At 44.7% G+C, this 20955-nt stretch overlaps 2 protein-coding genes across 2 annotated transcripts; one reads left to right on the top strand and one right to left on the bottom strand.

Moving 5' to 3' along the window:
- The first annotated feature begins 22 nt into the window (after positions 1-22).
- On the top strand, positions 23-17436 carry LOC112964099 (cathepsin E-A-like). Its single transcript, XM_026061774.1, has 12 exons — positions 23-480; positions 1133-1253; positions 1507-1921; positions 3768-7371; positions 7544-7721; positions 9797-9914; positions 10833-10951; positions 11640-11839; positions 13010-13132; positions 13757-13901; positions 16051-16149; positions 16238-17436. The coding sequence occupies exons 4-12, from the start codon at positions 7316-7318 to the stop codon at positions 16415-16417; spliced, it is 1218 nt and encodes a 405-aa protein (XP_025917559.1). The 5' UTR covers positions 23-480; positions 1133-1253; positions 1507-1921; positions 3768-7315; the 3' UTR covers positions 16418-17436.
- Positions 1891-3367, bottom strand: LRRC10 (leucine rich repeat containing 10). Its single transcript, XM_026061773.1, has one exon. The coding sequence runs from the start codon at positions 3168-3170 to the stop codon at positions 2127-2129; it is 1044 nt and encodes a 347-aa protein (XP_025917558.1). The 5' UTR covers positions 3171-3367; the 3' UTR covers positions 1891-2126.
- Positions 17437-20955: the final 3519 nt, after the last annotated feature.

Here is a 20955-nt window from a genome sequence, read left to right as displayed (position 1 = left end):
ACATATCCTGGTATTGATGGTTTTCCGTGTCTGTTGTGACCTGTCTTTATATTCTCATTCCAGTAGCTGCTGCAAAGGCAACATGTCTTTTAACTGGACTAATTTCTTTATACTCGGATCATCAGGAGGCCCATGATTTCTGCTGCAGTTTTCATTTAGATTCTCAATGATAGTTGTAAGCAGCAACAAGTGGAGGTGCCCGTCTGTATGGTAACATGTAGAGAGGGGCTAACTGGGCAATATGACCCGTCTGGCTGTTCCAAGTGTAAAGCAGCACCTTGATGAATAGCGGGAAGGCCGCCAAAGCAGGAAGATTAATTTCACATCAAGAAAGTATCTTTGTAAAAATTTTTTCCCTTAGGCTTCCTGAAATGAAGAGAATCAGCTTCCGAACTCTCAAAATAGGCTCTCTTCAAACTACCAAAAATGACAATACTGTCTTTAAGAGTACTGCATTAAATATAAATTATTAAAAAGCAGGTGAAAGCACATTCTTTCCTCACCTCCAAGATAAGTAAGAGTACCATGTCCTTTAGGAAATGAAACATTGAATTTTGATGTTTAAAAAACAAACAAAAAAGCAAAACTCTTATCCTGTTGAATAATTTTCCTTTGTTGAAAGAAATAGTTTGTTGGAACAGGATTAGGTAAAGAATCTGAAAAGAGGTAAATTGGTAAATCCCAAAGAAAGATGGTTAAACTCAGCAAGACTAGTACAATTTACTTAATTTAATGAATAGTAAGTACATCACATGGGTGCCAGCCAGATCCAAATTCAGATTTCACTTAACAAGACAAGTGCTAACAGAGTTTATGTATTTCAAGATAATTTTTCAAAGAATGTAAATGACATTAAGCAGTCACAAACGCACTGAATCAAACCTTTTATGGGAAGTCAGCTGTCACTTTTGCATGCTGTGGTGGTAAGAAAGTTCGCCCTGCCAAATGAGGGAAAGGGAAAAGTGGCTGTTCTGCTCCACTCAGGGCTACCTACCCTTTTTAAAAAAGCTGTCTTTTACTAAGCTGAATGCTCAGTGCTATGGAATGAAAACCTAAAAATGTCAAGTCATTTTGAGCTAGATTACTATTCTGTATTACTCCAATATAGCCTTTTTTTTTTTTTTTTTTAAAGGGTATAAACATGCTCTGTGCATCTCCAAGGAAATCCAAACACATCTCAGTTTTGTAAGCTAGAGAAATGCCCTGCTGAAGTCAACTCAGTAAAGATTGGCTGAACTTCCTCTTCCATGCAAGTTTGTAAGAGCAGGCTCCCAGTCTTAGGTGTTATTCATGCAAGTTTACCTTTGCAGCTCTTGCAGTTTTTCCATTTTAGTCAGCTTTTGATTTTCTTCTTTGCTACTGTATGAAAGTTTGGCATGTATAGCTGTCTTTACAGGCAGTGTTAGCGGTTATAAAAATACTAGCAAAAAAGCCTCTAGCTTTCCTCATAATCATTTTAAATATTACTTGGCGATAATGAAACGATACCGATCACACGTTTTCCAGAAAGAAGATAGCAGCTGTAAGAAGAGAGCTTGCTGGTACGTGCTGTTCTCTGGATAGTGCAGCCAGGGCTCCACAAGCATTTCCCACGCCATAGGAAGGGAAACTTTCATGCAGTTATTTCTGCTGCTGCTTTTCAAATTGAAGTCACTTGAGATGCATGCTGTGGGTTAAAGCTGCGCCTCAGCAGTGTGTTCTGCGCCTTGTAATCGCCTTCGACAGTGGCTTCCAGCTGGGCTTGGGCACCTCAGCAAGGTGGAGGAGGAAGAGCGAGTCCATGGGCTACTTCTGGTGAAGAAAAGCAAGTCTGGATGGGGTCTGTACAGTCCATCCAAAACACTGGGAAGTATCGAAATGGGGTCTTCATCTCTACTGCAAGCTCTTAGTGGTCCCCACATGGCAGAAGGGGGCAAAGGGAGTAAGTCTTGGCTCTAGAGAAAGAGTGCTGGGTGCTGTGCCATAAGGGGGTGTCTGTAAAAGAGAGTTTTGCTGTTACCTAGCTCTAAACCGTTGCACCTACCCTGAAGACTAGCCAGGTGGCATATTGCTCTCTAGATACAAGCAAGCGAGGGAGCAGTAGTTTGGGCGGCGTTGTGGGTGCGTTGCCCCCTTTGCCAACAGCGTTAGCAAGGCTCTGCCTCCAGCTCGGGCTTGTTGGTGGGAGGCGGCAGCGGCATGTCTTCGGGCGTGATGTCTACCAATGCCCCAGACCGCTTGCGAGGCTCAGGGCTCTCTTCTGACCACCTCCCCACCCTGCGCACCCCTTTGGCCACTTTGGGTGCGTTCCGACAGGGGTTGTGGTCATAGATCACCAGCTTCAGGCTGGGGAGGTGAGCCAGGCTGGGGAAGTACCGGATGGCGTTGCGGTCCACGTCGATCACCTCCAGAAAAGGCATGTGCAGGAGCACGGGGGGGAACTCGGACAGCAGGTTGCCCGAGAGCCAGATGGTGCGCAGCTCCTGCAGGCACCGCAGCTGGCTGGGGAGCGCGCGCAGCGCGTTGGAGCCGGCATGGAGGGTCTTGAGGAGGCTGAGCTCGCACACCACCTCAGGCAGGTACTGCAGGCAGTTGGACTCGATCCAGAGGGTCTTGAGGTTCTGCAAGAGCCGGAGCTCGAAGGGCAGGTTGCAGAGCTTGTTGTTGCCCAAGTAGAGGATGCACAGCTGCTTCAGCGTGCACACAACCAGGGGCAGCGCTTTGAAGTTGTTGAAGTCCAGCGCCAGGATCTGTAGGTTTTGCAACTGCTCCAGCTCGGGGGGCAGATGGTTCAGGTTGTTGTCACTCAGGTATAGCTTGACCAGTTCTCTAAAAGAGCAAATGTGCAGAGGTAGCCTTCTCAGCTGCCTGCCGCTCAGATCCACCATTTTATCCACGGGCATCTCTTTTAGGTCTTCCAGGAGGTACTTCTGGCACTTGTTGGAAGGCACAAAAGCAACAATCGCCTTCAGACTATTGCCCATCCTGGAAGTTTCTTTGTTCAGAAATCCCTGGGGCTGCAAGGGACAGGGGGCCCTCCCTGGCTGTCTCCTGTTGTGCACTGGTCTGCTGGTGCCTCCTTCTTCCCAATATAAGGCTCTGTTTACATGGCACCAGCCATTAATCTCAAGGGCTCTGAAATGTTTCTGATAACCAAATGAGTGTTTGGTGATGGGGATTACAGACATCATGAGTTAGAGTACAGGTCTCCCTCTCTTGCTCACACGCAGTCTCGCTCCCTCCCCTTCCGCCCCCTCTGCTCACTCAGAAAACCAGTCCTCTTCCTGCACGCTATAGATGTTCTCAAATTTTGCACCACATAGTTTCCCAGATGCCCCCATCGCTCACCTTTTGCTATGGTTATGCTGTCTGTGCAGCTGGTACCACCTGTGGGGATTGGCTAAAGAAAGTAAACATCACCGAAGACTGAATTTTTAAACTTAAATGTTTAGCTTTAATTAAACTTTAAGCGGAAATGTCAGATGTAATCTAATTGTTGTTTAAATTATCTGTCAAGACTTGACTAACTTTCCACATGAGAGGCACTTATATGGATTGACTTTGCAAGGTGCCAAATACATAATTTAACAATGTAACTTGCCACCCAGTACATATCTTAAAGGTTTAACACAAATACTTGGCAAACTGCTATCTTTAGCTGCTCTAGTATTTATGTTCCTAATTTAACTGTGTTTACTATAGCACCTGGCTCTCTTAACTGTGCAGGGCCTTTTTCATTAGATTATGTTTTGCTTCTTATCTGAATCCCAGTTTAATACATTCACTAGCATAACCTGCCAAGGCTGTTCTCCTGCCGCCTTCTGCCTGTGCTACCGCAATTCCCACCTCCATACTTACCTGGCAAGAAGCTGCCCTGGATTTAATTACATCGAGATTCGCACTTTTAGTTACGACTATTTAGATGCAACTGTGCCACGGAGACTGTTCTCCTGTTCCTTTCTGCCAGACCCATGCTGCTCAGGGCGTGAGCACCTCTTTTCGAGGAGACGCTGTCAGTGCATAGACATCTTTGCAGACTTTGACCTCCGGAGCTGCTGCTGCTGCTTTCAAGCTTTCTTGTGGCTTATCCCACCTGTGTCTCCGCCTTTGCTCTCTCAAGATCTTTGGATTTCAGAGTTGGCAGAGCGTTTAACAGTGAAATAGTCTTTCCAGCTGTGGCTATCTCCTTTGATATCTGCAGCTCAATGCTGTCATTTTCCACACTTACCATAGTTCTGGAAGGATATTTTCTTCAAACACCCTGCAGCTGGTTTCCAAGAGTTAGGCACTACATACTCAAAATACATGATTGCCAAGAGCCACATATACTTGGAAAAATAACAGGCAGAACAAACAGAAGATTGAGAAAAAGGCAGTATTAAACAGTTAAGGTGGCCTCATGATTTCCGGCCAAATCTGACAACACAGAGCTCTACTACTATCGCTGCGGAGGAGCGACATTGAAAATACTCTAGCTACAAAATGTAGGATGTACCGTATGTATAGCATGCCAGCAATAAGAGTCAGTTTGCAGGGAACAAGCTTCAGAGAGTAGCCACCTTTTTAATACTGTAACACAGTACACCCTTTCAGAGGACTACCATAAGGAACGTGTGCTATTTCTGGATTTCACAGCAATTACCCTAAAATGTGTTCTGATTTTTAAGAAAATATTCTTATGGGCCTCAGCAGGCTTTTGTATTTGTTTCCATTTCTAAGAAGCTGTGGCGCCCTTTAAAGACAAGGTTGCCTGCCCTATTAAGACGCTGTGTACCAGAGACATGAAAAAGCAAACATGTTTGGCATAAACAATAAAGACTGAACGGTAGAATGTACATCCAGGACAAAAACATGCCCCTTAGACAGATAGCCTGCTGATTAGTGAAACTTCTACACTTCAGATAAATCTCTCTTACGGATCCTCTGCATTGTAGTTTAATCATTATTCCAGCTTATCAGAAAAAGTCACAATGACCTTTTGCTGTTGCATTTTGTACCTCTGTTGGCTAAATGAAAATCTGTTTGCAACACACTGTGAGATCACAGTATTTGGGAAAAAATAACCTTCATGCTGGTGGGATAATAAAGGGCTGCATCTGCAATAAAATGAACCGTCTTGATGCTTCTGAGAATTAGTGACTCAATGGAGGACACAAGGCAAAACCAGCCCCTTCTGTAGACCCAGTGCAGTATTTTGAAAGTCACTCCATGTCTTCCGAGTTATCCCTGGTGCCCTACAACATGAGTCTGAACGACTTCCGAGAAGCATTTGTGGCATTTGAGGAAAAGTTCAGGAGATAAAGGCACTCAGCACAGCCATTGTCTTGCTCTTGTCAAAGCGACATTGCCGTAGCAGAGGGCATGGCATCTGCTCTGCTTTGTGCGAGGGGGTTTGGGTAGCTTTCTCAAGCAAAGTCTGTGCTTTCCGAAATCCCCCAAAATGACCACATCTATTCCTCTGCTCAAATCTGTACTTGCTAGTCTTGTCTTTGGAGCCGGTTTGGTCCTCATTTCCAGGGCGCAGCTCTCGAGTGTGGTGGCTGGACAGAAAACTTCATTCCTCGCTAAAAACTTGCATGTAACTTCTGAGTCTAGAAGAAACAGTGAACACTCCTCAAAGCGAGACACTTCTAAAAAGAATCACAAGAAAACGTAAATCAATATAAAAACTATGAATTGTTATTTCTGCATTTTAGAGATTGTTTCTTGAAACAAAAGATAATGCAGTGATTAGGCTGTAGGTCCTGACGCTTTCTTAAATCTAAGACTCTGCAGCTGGGTTACTGCACCAGACTCAGCCTTTGCTGGGAATAGCTTTTCTAGCCCTCACAATTTTGGAGGTAAGTTTGAAAAAGCAAAACATATATTTCAAAATCCAAGAGACTAATGAAGAGAGCTTTAAATTTGATACTTTTCTCATGCCTCTTTTTAGTCAGTGTGACAAACTAAGGGAAGAGGCTTGGAGGAATAATTTTTAAAGTGTCTTTACTATATACTGAAAATAATTTGATTTACATTTATTTCAAATCTGTAACTGGTGTTTAGACCTCTTCTCTCACAAATACCATATGCTTGTTCGTTTTTGTTGTTTTCATTTACTGGAACTTTACTATTAGAGCATGTGATGACTCTTTACTTTTGCATGCTCTAGAAATTCATTCTTTGTTATGCAATTTCATATATCACTTTCTGAAAGTGGATTATTTATTTCCAGTTCACCTTCATGTTGTGAGCAGTCTATTTTTAACCAAGTGTTGAATTGCAGAGGAACATGGAAAAAATCGTCATTGGTCTTTTCCCAGCATTCTAACACAGTCTTTCGAACAAGAATGGCTGATTATTCAAATTTAGCCTTAATGTATTCTGTTCTGCAGTATATAATTGCTCACATTTTCTCTTACAGAGGAAAGACTCAGAAAATCTCCTAAGCAAATTGCAGACTCGGTGCTGAGCTTCCTCACAGGCATCTAAGGGTTTCTTTTGCCCTCTCTCAGATCAGAGTCTCTTTTTGACACTCTCATTTTTCCGCTGACTTGACTCAAACCCAAATGTCAGGTAGGGGTGGGAACTGCTAACCTCAGGAACCTCAGGAACCTCAAGAGCAAATAAATCCCGGCGAGTGATTCCAAATGTCTCGCTGAAATGTGTGCAACAACACTTCAATTAGAAATGGCCTTAACAGCTGTGTGAGAGGAGACAACCACTGGCTATTTATTACTTTATGCTGCAGACTGTCAACTTTTGGGCTGTTAAGATCCATTGTTTTGGGTGGCAATCGCATTTATACTTGGACTAGAGCTTTCACATAAATAGGGAATTAATCTTCAGCTGTGAGGGGACGACCTGTCACAACACCAGCAAATGTCTGTGTGTTCGGTCCTGCTAAAATGTCTCCATGTAGAAGCAAAACAGCTATATCTTATGTCCTCTTTCTCTGCCTTGGACACTTCTGGGATACTTGTCACTAAAGGGAGCATGAAAAGCAGCTTGCGCGGAGGGAACCAGGCAATTCCTTGGACTGCCTTCCCTTTCCCATACCAGCAGATGCCAAGCTTGCCCCATTCATTATATTTATGTAAAATATATTAATGCTTGTTAGTAAAATGTATTTTTGGTCTAGACTGTGCCCTGGTTATCTGTGCCTTAGTATTTTCACTGGACACCAATATTTGCACAATCCAGCGGTTACTCTGAGAACACATTAATGAGTTTTCTGCCAAAGCACTGACCTCCGGTGATTGACTGACCTGGCTAAGAGCCCTCTGCTGCACATGAGCTATAAAAAAGAGACTTCAGAGTCAATGAGTGTCAAAAGACTCTGAAACTGCTTGAAGCCATGAGGGTGATACTGTTGGCTGTGGTTTGCATCTCGCTCACCCTGGCCTTGGAACGGTAAGAAAAGATGTGCTGCATCATGGTACTGTGTCTCAGCTGACCTCCTGCAGTGACCTCAGCGTGCTGTTGCCTGAGGTGTTAAGAAAGAAACAACGAGAAAAAAAACGTATCTGAGTTGTCTAGACAGGAGATCTAGTTAACATTTTATGCATTGATTTTATTTGCTTAGAATCCCTCTCGTTCGATTTAAATCTATCAAGAAACAGCTGAAAGAAAAGGGAGAATTAGAGGAATTCTGGAGAAATCACCACCCCGACATTTTTGCTCGGAGGTACCTGCATTGCTTCCCTGCAGATATTGCCTTATCAGTAGGAACCGCTTCAGAAAGGCTGTATGACTACATGAATGTAAGTACACTTTTGGTAACATAATCATAAGGACTCTTTGTTCCATTGAAGGCAGATTTTTTTCCCCCAGCACATTTGAAATCTGGTCTCTCAGTGAAATTATAGCACTTGAGATGAATGGCTCTTTGCTTTTCACTATAAATACTACATGGCCAGCGATTCATTTACCAGTCTGCAAAACAAAACATATATAGAACGAGGTTAGAATAGGTAGAAGACTGATGTAGTCTGGCAACAGCAGTCCTGTGACAGGTTTAATTTTTGTATAAACCTATGCTGAAGTTTGTTGGGTCTCCAAACAAGTGTGGAAGGTCTGCCTGCATTCACCTCGGTTCTGGGCTGGATTTTTAATAGCAGTATCTGAATAGTTCATTTGGCTATATGCTACCTAACAGAAACTTGGATGTTTATGTGTTATTTAAAAAAAACAAATCTCATTTATCTGATCACGTGGAATCATAAATCAGTGATATTAAAGACCCACGTCGTGGTTTTATTTTTCTGCTTTTATCTCTTGAGTTTAACATGTATTTGATGAAGACATAGGTCAAACACTAACCTGGGTGAATTTACCACTTAAACTGAAGAAAGAAAAGATACAAGTTTGGCTGATCTCAGGCAGCAGCTTAGCAGGTCAGCCATTTTTGTAAATTGTTTTTCCTGGTATTAGCATTTTCTCTATTTTGTTGGTCTGTTTTCTATTTTATTCGATACTGTTGCTGTGTTTATCTAAAGGAAAGCTAAGTTACAGAAGTTTCTGTGGAGGCTGCATTTGAACAAGGAAGGGAAAGGAAAGGCAAATTAATTCAGCAAGAGCTTTCTGACACTTGGGGGCCACAAAGAAATGTGTGAAGATGAGTTAGAGATGTGTGTGAAGAAGAACAAAAGAGACTGAAAAGTGGCAGCCATCTCTAAAGCTTATCAAAAGAACATAAATACCAAAATAACAAAACAGAAAACACTTCCCCAGCATATCTAGCAACCACCAGTAACAGGTTTGTGGAGGTTTCGGTGCGGTGTGTTTATGTTTTGTTTGGATTTTTTGGCCATTATGTAGAGCTGCCACACTTTAGAGATTAAACAATAGAGATTTATTTAATACAATAACTGATAAAATCCTGCTGTGTAGCTGAGTATGATGTTACATGGCACACAGGCTTGCATGTTTAGTGACTATCTCATTTAGCACGTAAACTCTGGAGCCAGAAGCCATACTGTGTATATTAATTAACAAGTATGCACTTGAAGCTCCATATTCAAGTATTTGTGTTGCTACAAAAGACTTGGCACTGGATATTACTTTTCTATCTGCCTTTGAATTCCAGAAATGCCTTTTCCTAAAAATAGGTCTCTTAATGCTCAAGTGCTCTTTCTTGGCCAGATAGGGACACTTAGACACTTGCACTCTGGCTGCTGATAAACCCTTCACTTCAGAGTTCACGTGTTCACAGATTGCCTCTATCTTCTGTTAATATCCAAGGACATTCAGTGGTTTCTCTATCCACTTGATAAACTTTGCTCAGTGCCTCTGATACAGTTTGTGAAGCCGGAACCCATTTTAGCTTGCTAATAACGACTAATTACAATGCGTTCAAAGGAAAAAGCACGGCCCTCTGCGACAGCGTTGGCACTGTTGGTCTGGCGGTGCCCTCGGCCATTGGCAGAGCTGGATCTTGCTGGCTTTGCATCACTGATTTCATATAGATATCAGCAGGGAACTACCTAAAAGACTGCATGTTTTGTGGGAGCTTTGCTTTGGGGATGACCTTGCTTTCCTGGAAGTCAGTGGAAGATGGCTCGTTGGCTTCCTTGGGAACAGCACTGAACATCTGCTTAAAATGCTTTAAAACACTGCACTATTATCCAGGCAGCTGGAGTGAAATCTGCTGTCAGCAGTCACCCATGCAGCCAGCAATAATTCCTTGCCCAGTAGAGATGGGTTTCATCTGCGTTTTAAACCAAATTGCACTGAAAACCTTGAGAAGGCGTTGTACTGCACCTCAAAGTCTTGTCTTTTTCTCAGGAGAAACTTGCCCTGAGGTAGCACTAACCCGACCGGATTTTCCCTCCCCCAGGCTCAGTACTATGGGGTTGTGAGCGTTGGCACGCCGCCTCAGAAGTTCACCGTGGTGTTTGACACCGGATCGTCCAACTTTTGGGTCCCCTCAGCTTATTGCATCAGCGAAGCGTGCAGTAAGAAATGTTACGGTCCCTTGTGCTGTCCGTGCCGGGGGTAAGGTGGCCCTTTCTCCTTCCCGAAGGAGCTTCCGGCGGCGGAGGTACTTTGCAAGGAATGGTATTGTGCCCCGGGGGGAGCCCCTGCCGTCGGGGTTCGCCCGACACTCGCGTCGCTGCACGTCTCGGCCCCTGTGCCCCGACCCCGAGGCCCCGTCGCGCTCCCGGGTCTTTTGCACCTTCCTCCTGGACCATGAAGATGTGAAATCCTGGACTGACGTATTGCAGCCAGATGGCTGCAGTTTCCCCTGTAAAATATTTGCAATCAGGGACTCCAACACGGGCACGCCGTAATTTGGTGTACCCCTCTGGGAAGGCCATAGCCTAAATCTTCATGTAGGCACAGGCCTAACGGGGGTTTCCTCCTCTTTCTGATGAGGCCACGTGAGCAAGACCGCTCCTCAGGTCCAGGAAAAGGCCAGATGTTGCTCTGTGAAATTGTCAGGAGGTGGGAGGGGAGGATTCAGAGCCCCCTACATGCCAGCTCTCACGCTGCCGGTCCCGTTCCCTCGTGCCTCCCCGCCGTCAGGAGAGGCACCAGCTGCAGCTGCCGAAGGTGCATCCGGAGGTGGCTGATGAGAAAGGCAGGAAAAGAAACCAGGAACAGCTACAAATAGCTGTGGAAATGTTGATTTTTTCCTTTGTTTTGTTTTGATTTCTTGTTTACATTTACAACTAAAAATAACCCCGAGGTATTCTGAGAACAGAAAACCCCCGGTGCCTATGGGCTGATGGGCAGCCTCCATTGACGCGTTATTTGTAAGAGAGGCAAAATGTGCTTTACCTGCGCTTCGGCCAGGCCTGTGGCGGGGAGCGGGGTGCGTTTCCCAGGACCGTGCCTCCGTGCGCAGGTGTCATTTGCTTTGATTTGTGTAGGGGTGCACCAGAGATTCAAGTCCTTTCTGTCGGATTCGTACGAGCACAGAGGGGAAGCCTTTTCCTTGCAGTATGGCACGGGCCAGCTTCTGGGCATTGCGGGCAAAGACACGCTGCAGGTGAGTGTCTGCCTAAAATGGGTGTCAGCATCCAGGCCAACAGCTTTCAAGGCAGATCAGATACTGGCTTTATGCTGCAATGGGGCAATGGGCAGTCTGAGTACAACTTGCGTTTTCAGCTGTAGAAAAGGCACTTGTGAAAGATAATGCAGAAGAAATGTCCCAGACTTCATTAATGCAGAGCCCAGGCGCCCCAGGCCCTCCGGGAGGCAGGGCTCACCCACAGGCCACGTCCGAGACCACGGGGGCAGAGGTGAGGTGCCCCCAACAGGGGTGCCCAGGGGTGTCCAGGGGTGGGGGTAGGCGCCACCTCTGCTGGGAGATGTCGGGCTGCCTCCTGGCACTGGTGTGAGCCGTAGGTGCCCTTCAGGACATGCCACGCCGGAGCGGGTGCTGCTTTTGCCTTGTGCTCCCCAGGCAGGATGAACCCCTAAGACTTCATTTTGCATTTCCTCCTGGCCTGGGTTTATGGACAAGCAGCCCCAGAATTAAGGTGTTAAAAGGAAGGCGCAGAGCTTCTCACCAGCTGGGCACAAGCTGCGTGTGCAAGTCACGCTAGGACCTTCAGGCTCTTTCCAGTACATTTAATAAACTGAATGAGTCGACATGAATCTGAAACACGGCTGATTTCTTCTAATTGATACTGAATTTACTTTTGTTTGTTCTTTTTTTTTTTTGTGCTGAACAGATCAGTAACATTTCCATCAAGGAGCAGGACTTTGGCGAGTCCGTGTTTGAGCCAGGAGTGACGTTTGCCCTGGCCCACTTCGACGGGGTGCTGGGTTTGGGATACCCCTCCCTCGCAGTGGGCAACGCTCTGCCCGTGTTTGACAGCATCATGAATCAGCAGCTGGTGGAGCAGCCCGTCTTCTCCTTCTATCTGAAAAGGTCGATCTTAAAAGTGGTGGTGTCAAAAAAGAAGCAAATACATCTTAATGCAGATAGCAACAGCTCTGCATCTGTATATATCTTCAACTCCGGAAAGTAATTTTCCGGAGCGTGTCTAGAAAGAGAGATCAGTGAGGAAGCAAAGCAGCTAAAGTCTTGTGTCTGAAAATGCTTCCAAATCTAGGTCTTTAAAATAAGTTTTGTTTTAGCTCTCTCCCTCTGCTATATTATATGTAATTAACACAAAGAACTAAAAAAGAAATAAAGTCCAGATTTATAAAGTTTATATTATAAGTTTATATATATATATTTATATAGTTTATATTGTCTATATATTGATATAGATATATCATACATGCTACACATGCTATATATACTATACTATATATCACATATACTATATATTATACAATATATATATTTATATAGTTTATATTCATATAAATCCAGATTTATATTATATATTTATATATCCAGAATGGTTGGGCTATATATTTAAAAATAAACATTCAAGGAAAAAAAAAGAAAAAGAGGCTCCTCCCTTAAAACTACTATCTCTGTCAGAAATTGGTAAAAAATAATTTGATTTTGGAGGCTGGTGGATTCTTTCTCATTTTCTTCATTTTTTCACCTTGCCACTGAAAAAAATGGAGCGAAAAGAAAAAATGTGTTGGGGGGACCCATGAATTTTTTTGAACAAATAGCTGTTCTTGTTAGAGCTCATCATAAAAAAAAACAAAAGCCCCCAGCTCAGACTTAGAGTGTTTTGAGTTGCCAGTGATTTTCTTCAGGCGAGTGGAGAAGAACAGAAATGCATTGCTACACCCAAGTGGCCACATTTCAGAAGAGAAATTTTTGTTTCCTAGTCTAAACCTAGCTGTAATTCCACAGTTTTATCTAGCGTTTATTCTGAGGTGAGACCAGCAGCTGGCTCAGCCCGCTCTCAGTGTCTATCTTTAGTCCTCAGCAACCTACGGTAAGTTTTCTCAGGGGTTGTTTGGATGCTCTGAGTTGGGACTTATTCAGTTATAACTTAAAAATAATCCATTTCAGCCATCCATATATGAATTTGGAAAGGGCCATGGTTCATCTTTTGCTTTTTAAAGTGTAATCTCATCGGTATATGTTGACCTACTCTTACGTCTCTGTTAACCTGTGTTCTGTTTTTAGAGGAGAAGACACCGAGAATGGTGGTGAGTTAATCCTGGGGGGCATAGACCATTCCCGCTACAAAGGCTCCATTCACTGGGTCCCAGTCACCGAGAAAAGCTACTGGCAAATACATCTTAACAAGTATGTGTGCATGCAATGCCCGGCAAAATTCACCTCTCCCCGTAAAGCCTGTGGAGAAAGAAAAGCCTCGCAAAGCGCTTTCAGAAGGCCTCGGTGCAGTGTTTTGCCTTTGCTCCTCCCAAACAGGGGGCTTCCTGTGATGGGACTGAGAAGTCCTTTCTGTAGGGCATTTTAATATGACCCACCAATGGTCAAGTTGATTCTTGGGGGATTATTCAGATAAGGGGTTAAGGCACCAAAGAACCAAATCCAGCTCCAGCTGCTGCTGCAATCCCTCTTTTTAATACTGGTCAAAGCAGTCAGTGGCCATCTGCTCCTATTCCTCTTATGTACAAGGATGAGGACACATCTTGTGGGTCTCACCTTGTGGGTGAGGACAAGCTCATCAGCAGACAGCAAATGATCAGCGCTACAGGAGTCCTAAGACAGAAAAGTGGGTCCATAAAGGAGAACTCTTCCTAATGCTGCTTTCTTTTAAAACTTTCATGTCTTTTAAAGACGTCCTTGTCTTTCGAAATTGGGAAAGCCTGACAGGGTGCTCTAGCTAGCAGTAATGCATTGTTCCTGTCACAGCGTATGTACTGTTTGCTTAAGGGTGGGTTTTTTTTTTTTTTTCACTTGCAGTATAAAGATCCAGGGCCAGGTGGCATTTTGCTCCCACGGTTGTGAAGCCATCGTCGATTCGGGCACTTCTCTTATCACTGGCCCCTCTTCACAAATCAGGCGGTTACAGGAGTATATTGGGGCAACTCCGTCGCAGACGGGAGAGGTAAAAGCCACACGGCCAGCAAACAGCCAGGGCGGAAGGGAAACTCTTTGGGGCATGGAGCTTACCGGCTGGGGAAAGGGAAAGAATAACCAAAATAAGAGCTCAGGAAAAGTCTCAGAGAAAGCACTGAACGCAGAGCCGGGCTGCCGCCTCCCAGATGTCCATGTCCTCTTCAGCGCTCTTCAGTCATGGTGTGGAAGGAAATGACGGGACCATCTGTTTAAGGAATCGCTCCATTACTGTATATCAGGGTTAGGGTTGCCTTTTCAAGTGCCTGGCTGTAGCTGTCAGCTTCCCTGAGCCTGTCAGCATCAGGAAGTGGAAAAGTATCTTAAATTCAGCCCTGCAGTGATAGGCATGATGGGCCCCTTCCTGCCTGCTGGCTGCAGGGTAGGAGGTCTCACTCCAGGCTCCCAGGAGGACCCCCAGCCACGCTGCCCCGAAAGCCTGCTCATGGCTGGGTAAGGCATGGGTGTGAGGGCCAGACCCCTTGCTGTCTCTCCTGTGTGTTATTCCCGGGATAAGAAACCTGAGATGGCTAAAGCCTGCCCGTCCCGAGGGAGAGCGCAGCTTGCTTTTCCCTGTGAGTTATTGCTGGCCTTTGGCTGACTCGCGCCGTTAATTACTGCATTGCCACAGCTCCAGGGCCCCAGGTAAGGCTACTGCACACAGTCACTGTTAACCTTGCATTTGCCTTGATCCTCCTGCAAAACTGCATTTTGAAGAAAATTAAGAGGTGGCATTTTCAGGTGGCACTGGGCAAAGATCAGAGAGAAAGCGCAGTCTTAAATCTGCCTCCTTTTGTAGAGGAAGACCTGGAGCTGCGCCTGTGTAACCCACAAGACTTCCGACTTCTTTTGCAATTAAATCTTAAATTTTGCTTTTGCCCTAATGTTCAGATACATCTCAAACAATATGTTTTGATATCAAGCCTGTATTGTAATGATACTCTCAAAGGGACATAGATAAACTGTGTTACAAATGTAGCTATATTAATGCAAATAAAACAGGTCATTGGAGTATATGTTTAGACAATGCTGAACAAATAGTACTCAGCGAGCATCTCAGTTTCTGGGGAAAAAAAAAAATCCTCACTGTTTTTGTACCAACCACAGACAGGCTAAGTATATTGGCTCAGCTGTATCCTGGTGTAAGTATGCGCATTCATCAGTGATTTTACCAGAACTTCTACCTCTTTCCAGCAAGAATTCATTTGTCCTAGACATACTAACTATGTAAATGAAATTATGTCTAGCTTCTCATATTCTCCACTTGCATTTTAGTGGCTTTTTTACTCTGTATCCCCTGGTTTATTTTGTTGCTCTAATGGTATGACACCTGATAGGCGTACAGAATATTTCAGACTATGTTTTCAAAAAGCAGATTTAACAGCAAAAAAGAGGGCTCTTCCTTACGGGAAGCCTCTAAAACAATGACTTTAAACACTACAGTTTATGGCAAAGATCCCTCTGGGGCTTGGAGCATTCTGCAGTGCCATTTAACATCCCAGTTGTTTCATGAAATAAATAGAGAGGCCAGGAAATGATCCTGTGTATTGCTGTAAGTGAATGCAATATTTATAGAGATTAATGGCCTTGTTCTGCTCTTCCAGTTCCACTCTAGGGCAGAGTAAAGTATAAAATTCGGTATTGCTCACAAGCTTTCTGCGTGAGCCCCTTTTTCTAAAAATACAATGTTGCTGAGCAGAGGGGCAGAGCCGCAGCTGCGAGGCGCTGCCTGTGCGGGCTGAAGGCAGCTCCCCGGGCCGAGCCTGAGCCCGAGCATCAGGGCAGTTTTGTTCGGCAGAGCTTACTCATATCTCCTTCGCAGGGGGCTCCAGGGCGCTCATGAGCTTGGCTTTGCTTCGGAGCTGTGCCGGGTCAGCGTGCCCCTCTCCTTGCCCGTTTTGGGGCTCGCGAGGGTTTTCGTCAGCCCTGCTCCTCAGGGTCTCTGGTGCCAGGGGTGTGGGCTGGTAGCGTGGTTTGACCCAGCGCGGGAACCAGAAAGTGGGAGGGCAGGGCTGGGCTGTAAGTCAGCCTCATACTGGTTTTGGTAGTAAATTCAGCTGCAGCAAAATTCTTGAGCTTAAAGGACAGTGTTTTTACAAAAAAGCAAACCAACCATGTATCGATCAATGCATTGCACACAGTTTCTCGTGGACTGCAGGAGACTGTCCAGCTTGCCTCTCATCAGCTTCACTATTGGACACCATGAATACAAACTGACGGCAGAGCACTACGTGGTAAAGGTGCGTATGGGTGGCCTGGCAGCGCTCCACTGCCGCAGCGAGCGAGTGAGCTACGGGCCATGACAAGGAACTGTGCTTTCCCTTGCAGGAGTCTGTCGAAGACCAAACCTTCTGCATGAGCGGCTTCCAGTCGCTGGATATCACCACTCGCACCGGCCCGCTCTGGATTTTAGGAGACGTCTTTATGTCTGCATTTTACTGCATTTTTGACCGTGGGAATGACAGAGTGGGATTTGCAAAAGCTGCTCATCGGAAGGATTACCACTGAGTCCCAACAGCATTTTTTCTGCCTTAACCAGAGTGTTTCTGTAGTGATCTTCAACACATGTAGGAAGAAGGGCTTTGACTGAAACCCTGGACCTGAATACAGCCCCCCCAGGTTTTAAAGGCTTGGGGTGATCCTTGGTCCAAATTTTATAGTTTGGCTCAACCTCTATCCGTTTACAGCTGAGAAACATTTTTTCTGAATAACTGGTAAATGCCACAGCTCTCTAGATGGAGTGAAAACAGCTCACCACTCAGATTTGCAAAAGAAGGCTAAAAATGCTAAGCAGCGCAAGGGTGATGTGACAGCAGTTATAAATGGGTGAAACTAACCCTAGTCTGATCTGCTCCAAGGATCTTTTTTTCCTTCTTGCTTGTCAGCTTCCATCTCATTTCCTGCTGACTTCCTTTTCCTGACTGTTTTCCATGTTATAACTTATTCTTCGGGATTTTGTCCAACCTTGTCTCCTTAGTGCCATGTAAATTCTCTTTATGGGCTTGCTCCAACTGGTTTATCTAAAGAGGAGCTGGACCAAGCCCTGCGGGAATGTGACCCTTTCCCCTGCCATTCCCTGCATGCAGTTCCCTGCTCCTTATGTCACCTCCAACCTGCCTTTTCCCAGGGGTTCAATCTCGCTTGACACTTTCCCTCTCTTGTGTCTTGGTGTCTAGCGTCTAGGTCTTTAGTCAGATGCTGCCTTTACTCCCTGACACCTCTGCCCTTCGGCCTGTTCTGGTGGCTGGGAGCAGCGTCTGTTTGCATGACAAACGTCAGAGCACAGTCACTGTAAAGGGAGCAGTTTGGAAATCGCATGGCAGCACCCCCTCATTTCAGACGAGTTACAAGGCCAAAGCACCAGCACTGAGCCTGCGCTGTCCCTTCCTCAGCAGCAGCTTCAGCTCTGACAGAGGTATGAAACGGCCACAGGTAGCTGCGTTGTCTCCGTAAGTGATACAGTAAAAGACGACTCACCTAAATAATGCCCATTTGAATGTTTGTTTTGCTTGTTAAAACTGATAATGTTCATGTACACATGAATAAACTTAATCAAGGAAAATCTCCTTTTGACTTAATGCTGTTTCAATTTCAGTTTAAATTTTCTTGCAGTGGGTCCTATGCCGTGAGAGCTTCATTTGTGGCTTCTCCCACAACCAAGGCTGGAGAGGAAGAGGGGAGAAAGTAAAACAGCAATTAAAAATCCTTGTTTGCTCTAGGATATGGAGGGGAGAAATGGGACATACTTGGGCTGCTTTTCTCTCCCTAACGCCAAAAAATATCCATGCAGAGGAAAGCCGTGTAGGCAGAAAGAGAGGTGCTGCTTCAGGGGTTTTGAAATGCAGCTGCGGCGCAGGGCAGAGAGGCTGAAGGGCAAAGCTGCCCCTGCCCAGGCGGCTGCCCAGCCCTGCGCTCTTGGGGGATTTGCTGCTGCTGTGTGTCTCAATGTGCTTAACACACAACTAATATGACACCCATTACCTGCCTTGGCAGAGTTACAATCACTGCCTCTTAGATTTTAAGGCTGCAGTTGTAAGACTTAGCAAGTACTAATGAAGCGAGAAGGTCTGTGTGTAGATATCTCTGAAATATTGATCTTGCCTTCCAGTATGAAATATTTTCTCTCTCTGATGCATGTTTTCACGGCTCTATATTTGCAACTACATTGTGTCACACATTTGGTGTCAAGGCTACCAACCTCTAGCAGCAGCAGCTCAGTTGCCATTTGTCTCTTTTTGCAGAAAAGATTAAACTATACACAGTTATGATTTATTTCAGGACTGTCTTGCTTTGTCCTCTCCTTGTCCATCCCATTCTTAAGGAATACAGTGACCATAAGTAAACCTGTTTGTCTAGAAAACTTCATTTGTTTAATCCTAAGTCAAGACAAACAAACATCTATAAAGCTATATCATTAATTTAACAGCAGCTGGATATTTTTGCTTTCTCTATCATGTAGCTGACTTAACATTTCCATTATTTCCAAAATACATGTGTACTCCTTGAATAGGAAATTGCAGTCAGACTTAGTGGTGTGTTACTTGTGACTGAGGGTTTTAAAGGTGGTGGGACGTGTCCATGCAGCTTGAACACTGTCATCTCAGCTTCACAAATTCTAGCGTGGAGTGGGAACATGTCCTAGAAATATGTGGAAAGTTAGGCATAGAGTGCAAGGACTGGCCCTCTCTTTATTCTGATATATCCCATCCTGTTCAAGATTAACACCATTTGATGGTAGCAAGCTGTTGCTCTGACATATTCATCTATCCTAACCCTATTCTCTCCTCAGTCTTTATGAGCTTTGCCAACTTCTGTAGGTCTGTCTCTCTGTTCCTTTTACACATCAAGTTGAGTTGCATGGTAGGTCAAACCTTTGCCAGATGTGTTTCTTGACAGTTCAGTAAAGTCAAGACAACCGTGTTTTTCAAAATGCCTTTATTCATGCAATAATTCTACATTGTTTATACCAGTGAACATGAATTGTAAATTGTTGAGCTTGCTAAAATAGTCCATTTACCATGCTAAGGCAAACAGTTTACTGAGAGAAGTGCCTAAGAGAGCATATAATCCCAAAAGCTAATTTCATACAAATCAGAGCCCACAGACATTTGCAAAAATGAGATAACAGACTAACTGAGGAGAGGAAATTTTTCTGATAACTCTATCCCAGCATTAGTTTCTTCACAAGCAATGACTAGAATATTATACCTAACCTGGAACTAGCCTACTACATGTGAATGCTATTTCTGTATTGCAGAAGACACTGTGGGACTTTGGAGCTGTTGTTGCTAATTTAGCATATGTCTACATGTAATAGAAACCTCAGTGGGACTTAACTGAAGCTTATCTACCCAATAGCTACTGTGTGGACACTCTTAGCCTCCACATAAGACCGAACACGGTCGCTGGTCCAGGGAGTGCTAGCAGAGTGAGAGGGAGAGGCAGGGTCAAGCAGCAAAATCATTGCTCAGGGGATGCGTAACAGCCTGTTGGAAAGCATCATCATGCATCCTAGAGAGCAGCCAGGCAGAGAAAAAGATGATGGAAGGTGAGCGCAGCTGAGAGATAAGAAAGGCAGGAAGACTTCTTTTAGCTTAGCAGTGCCGTCAACAAAAAAATAAATTGATGTCTGGGATGGGGAGGACGAGACTTTTCTCCAATACCTAACGCCCTGGTGGAAGTAGGGTGGAAGGAGGAGGCTGAGGACGTGTGGTGGGACTGGACCTACAGTGCAGATTCATCAGGGTCTTAGACTAATGGGAGAGTGGGCATCTCTAATTACAGTTACCTCTAATTTCTGGCTTAAATCCTCTTACACAGAGAAGGACATTGCCTCAAGCTTTCGTACTGTATGGAGAGAAAAGCCTCTCAGCTAGATAAGAAGCCAGGTTTTCTCCACAGCTACTGAAAACCCTTCATGTACATACATGGCTGGGAAGAGTATGGTCAAATACCAGCCAAAGCCTGTGTTGCTCTCCTGTCTTTGATGAAGCCTATAAAGGAGTGCTTCAGGCTCCCACAGACAGAAGCACTCACTCACCCTAACTTTGGATTTAGCTGTTTGCCTGGAGCTGTCTGAGTGTCCTTAAAATGTATCATTTTTAAACTTAAAACTTAACACTTTTTAAAGTTGAGTATGTTGGTAAATAGAGTTCCTTGACTGTCACAGATGTAATTACATTGAAAAAAAATTGAACTGGAAAGTGTGGCTCCAGATAAAAGAATAAATAAAGAACGTTGGAGGAAAAAATATATTTTTTCTGCTGATGTACTATGATAAACTATGTGTTTCCAGCACTGTCATAGGGCAAGAGAGTCCCCTTCCCCAGGGAGAATCAGCAGTCCAGGGCTCTGAAGACTGAAAAGCTGGAGAATGCTGCCATAAGTTGGTTATTGCCTAGTAAGGGCCATCCAGAAAATGATGCTATTTATTTAATTGTAATACTGCTTTGTCCGGGTCCTTATTGTATTGGGACACTTGAACATAGCAACTTGAATAGCCTGAGGACTTGTTCCAATATGGCAAGGGTCAGCTTGCCTCAAAACACCTTATGTCAAAGCTTTGATTTAAACCTCGCTACTCAGCTGTTGTCTGACACTGGAGTCATCTCATCTCACTGTATGGAGTACCACATTCCTAGGTGCCTGGGTAACCTGCGTTTGGCTTCTCCATGTACCGAAAACTCTCTAAATATGAGTTTGAACAGCTCTTCCCTGGGCTAAGTGTCCTCTGCTCCCTGAACCAATGAGGATCCAGAAATATAAGTTCTTTTGTCTTCTTTTGTCTAGCATCCTTAAAGGATTTGACATGGTGGCACTGCTTACACCATGCCTAATGCACACCAACAGGAGCAGGTTCCCAGATGGAAACAAAGCAGGAAGAGGTGGAAGTGGGGAGGCTAGTTGCTTTTTTTCAAAGCCTACCCAGATGAGAGAGAGTGTTGCTTTATATGATAGCCTACTTCAAGGCCTCCTCACCTAAGCTGCTGGCAAGAGGCACAGGAGCAGGCAGGTCCTTAGTCCCTTCTCAGCTTCAGGAGTGTCTG

The sequence above is a fragment of the Apteryx rowi genome, unplaced genomic scaffold, assembly GCF_003343035.1.
Source record: "Apteryx rowi isolate R43461 unplaced genomic scaffold, aptRow1 scaffold_185, whole genome shotgun sequence".
NCBI classification, from domain to species: domain Eukaryota; kingdom Metazoa; phylum Chordata; class Aves; order Apterygiformes; family Apterygidae; genus Apteryx; species Apteryx rowi.
This window is presented reverse-complemented; position numbering and strand designations above follow the sequence as displayed.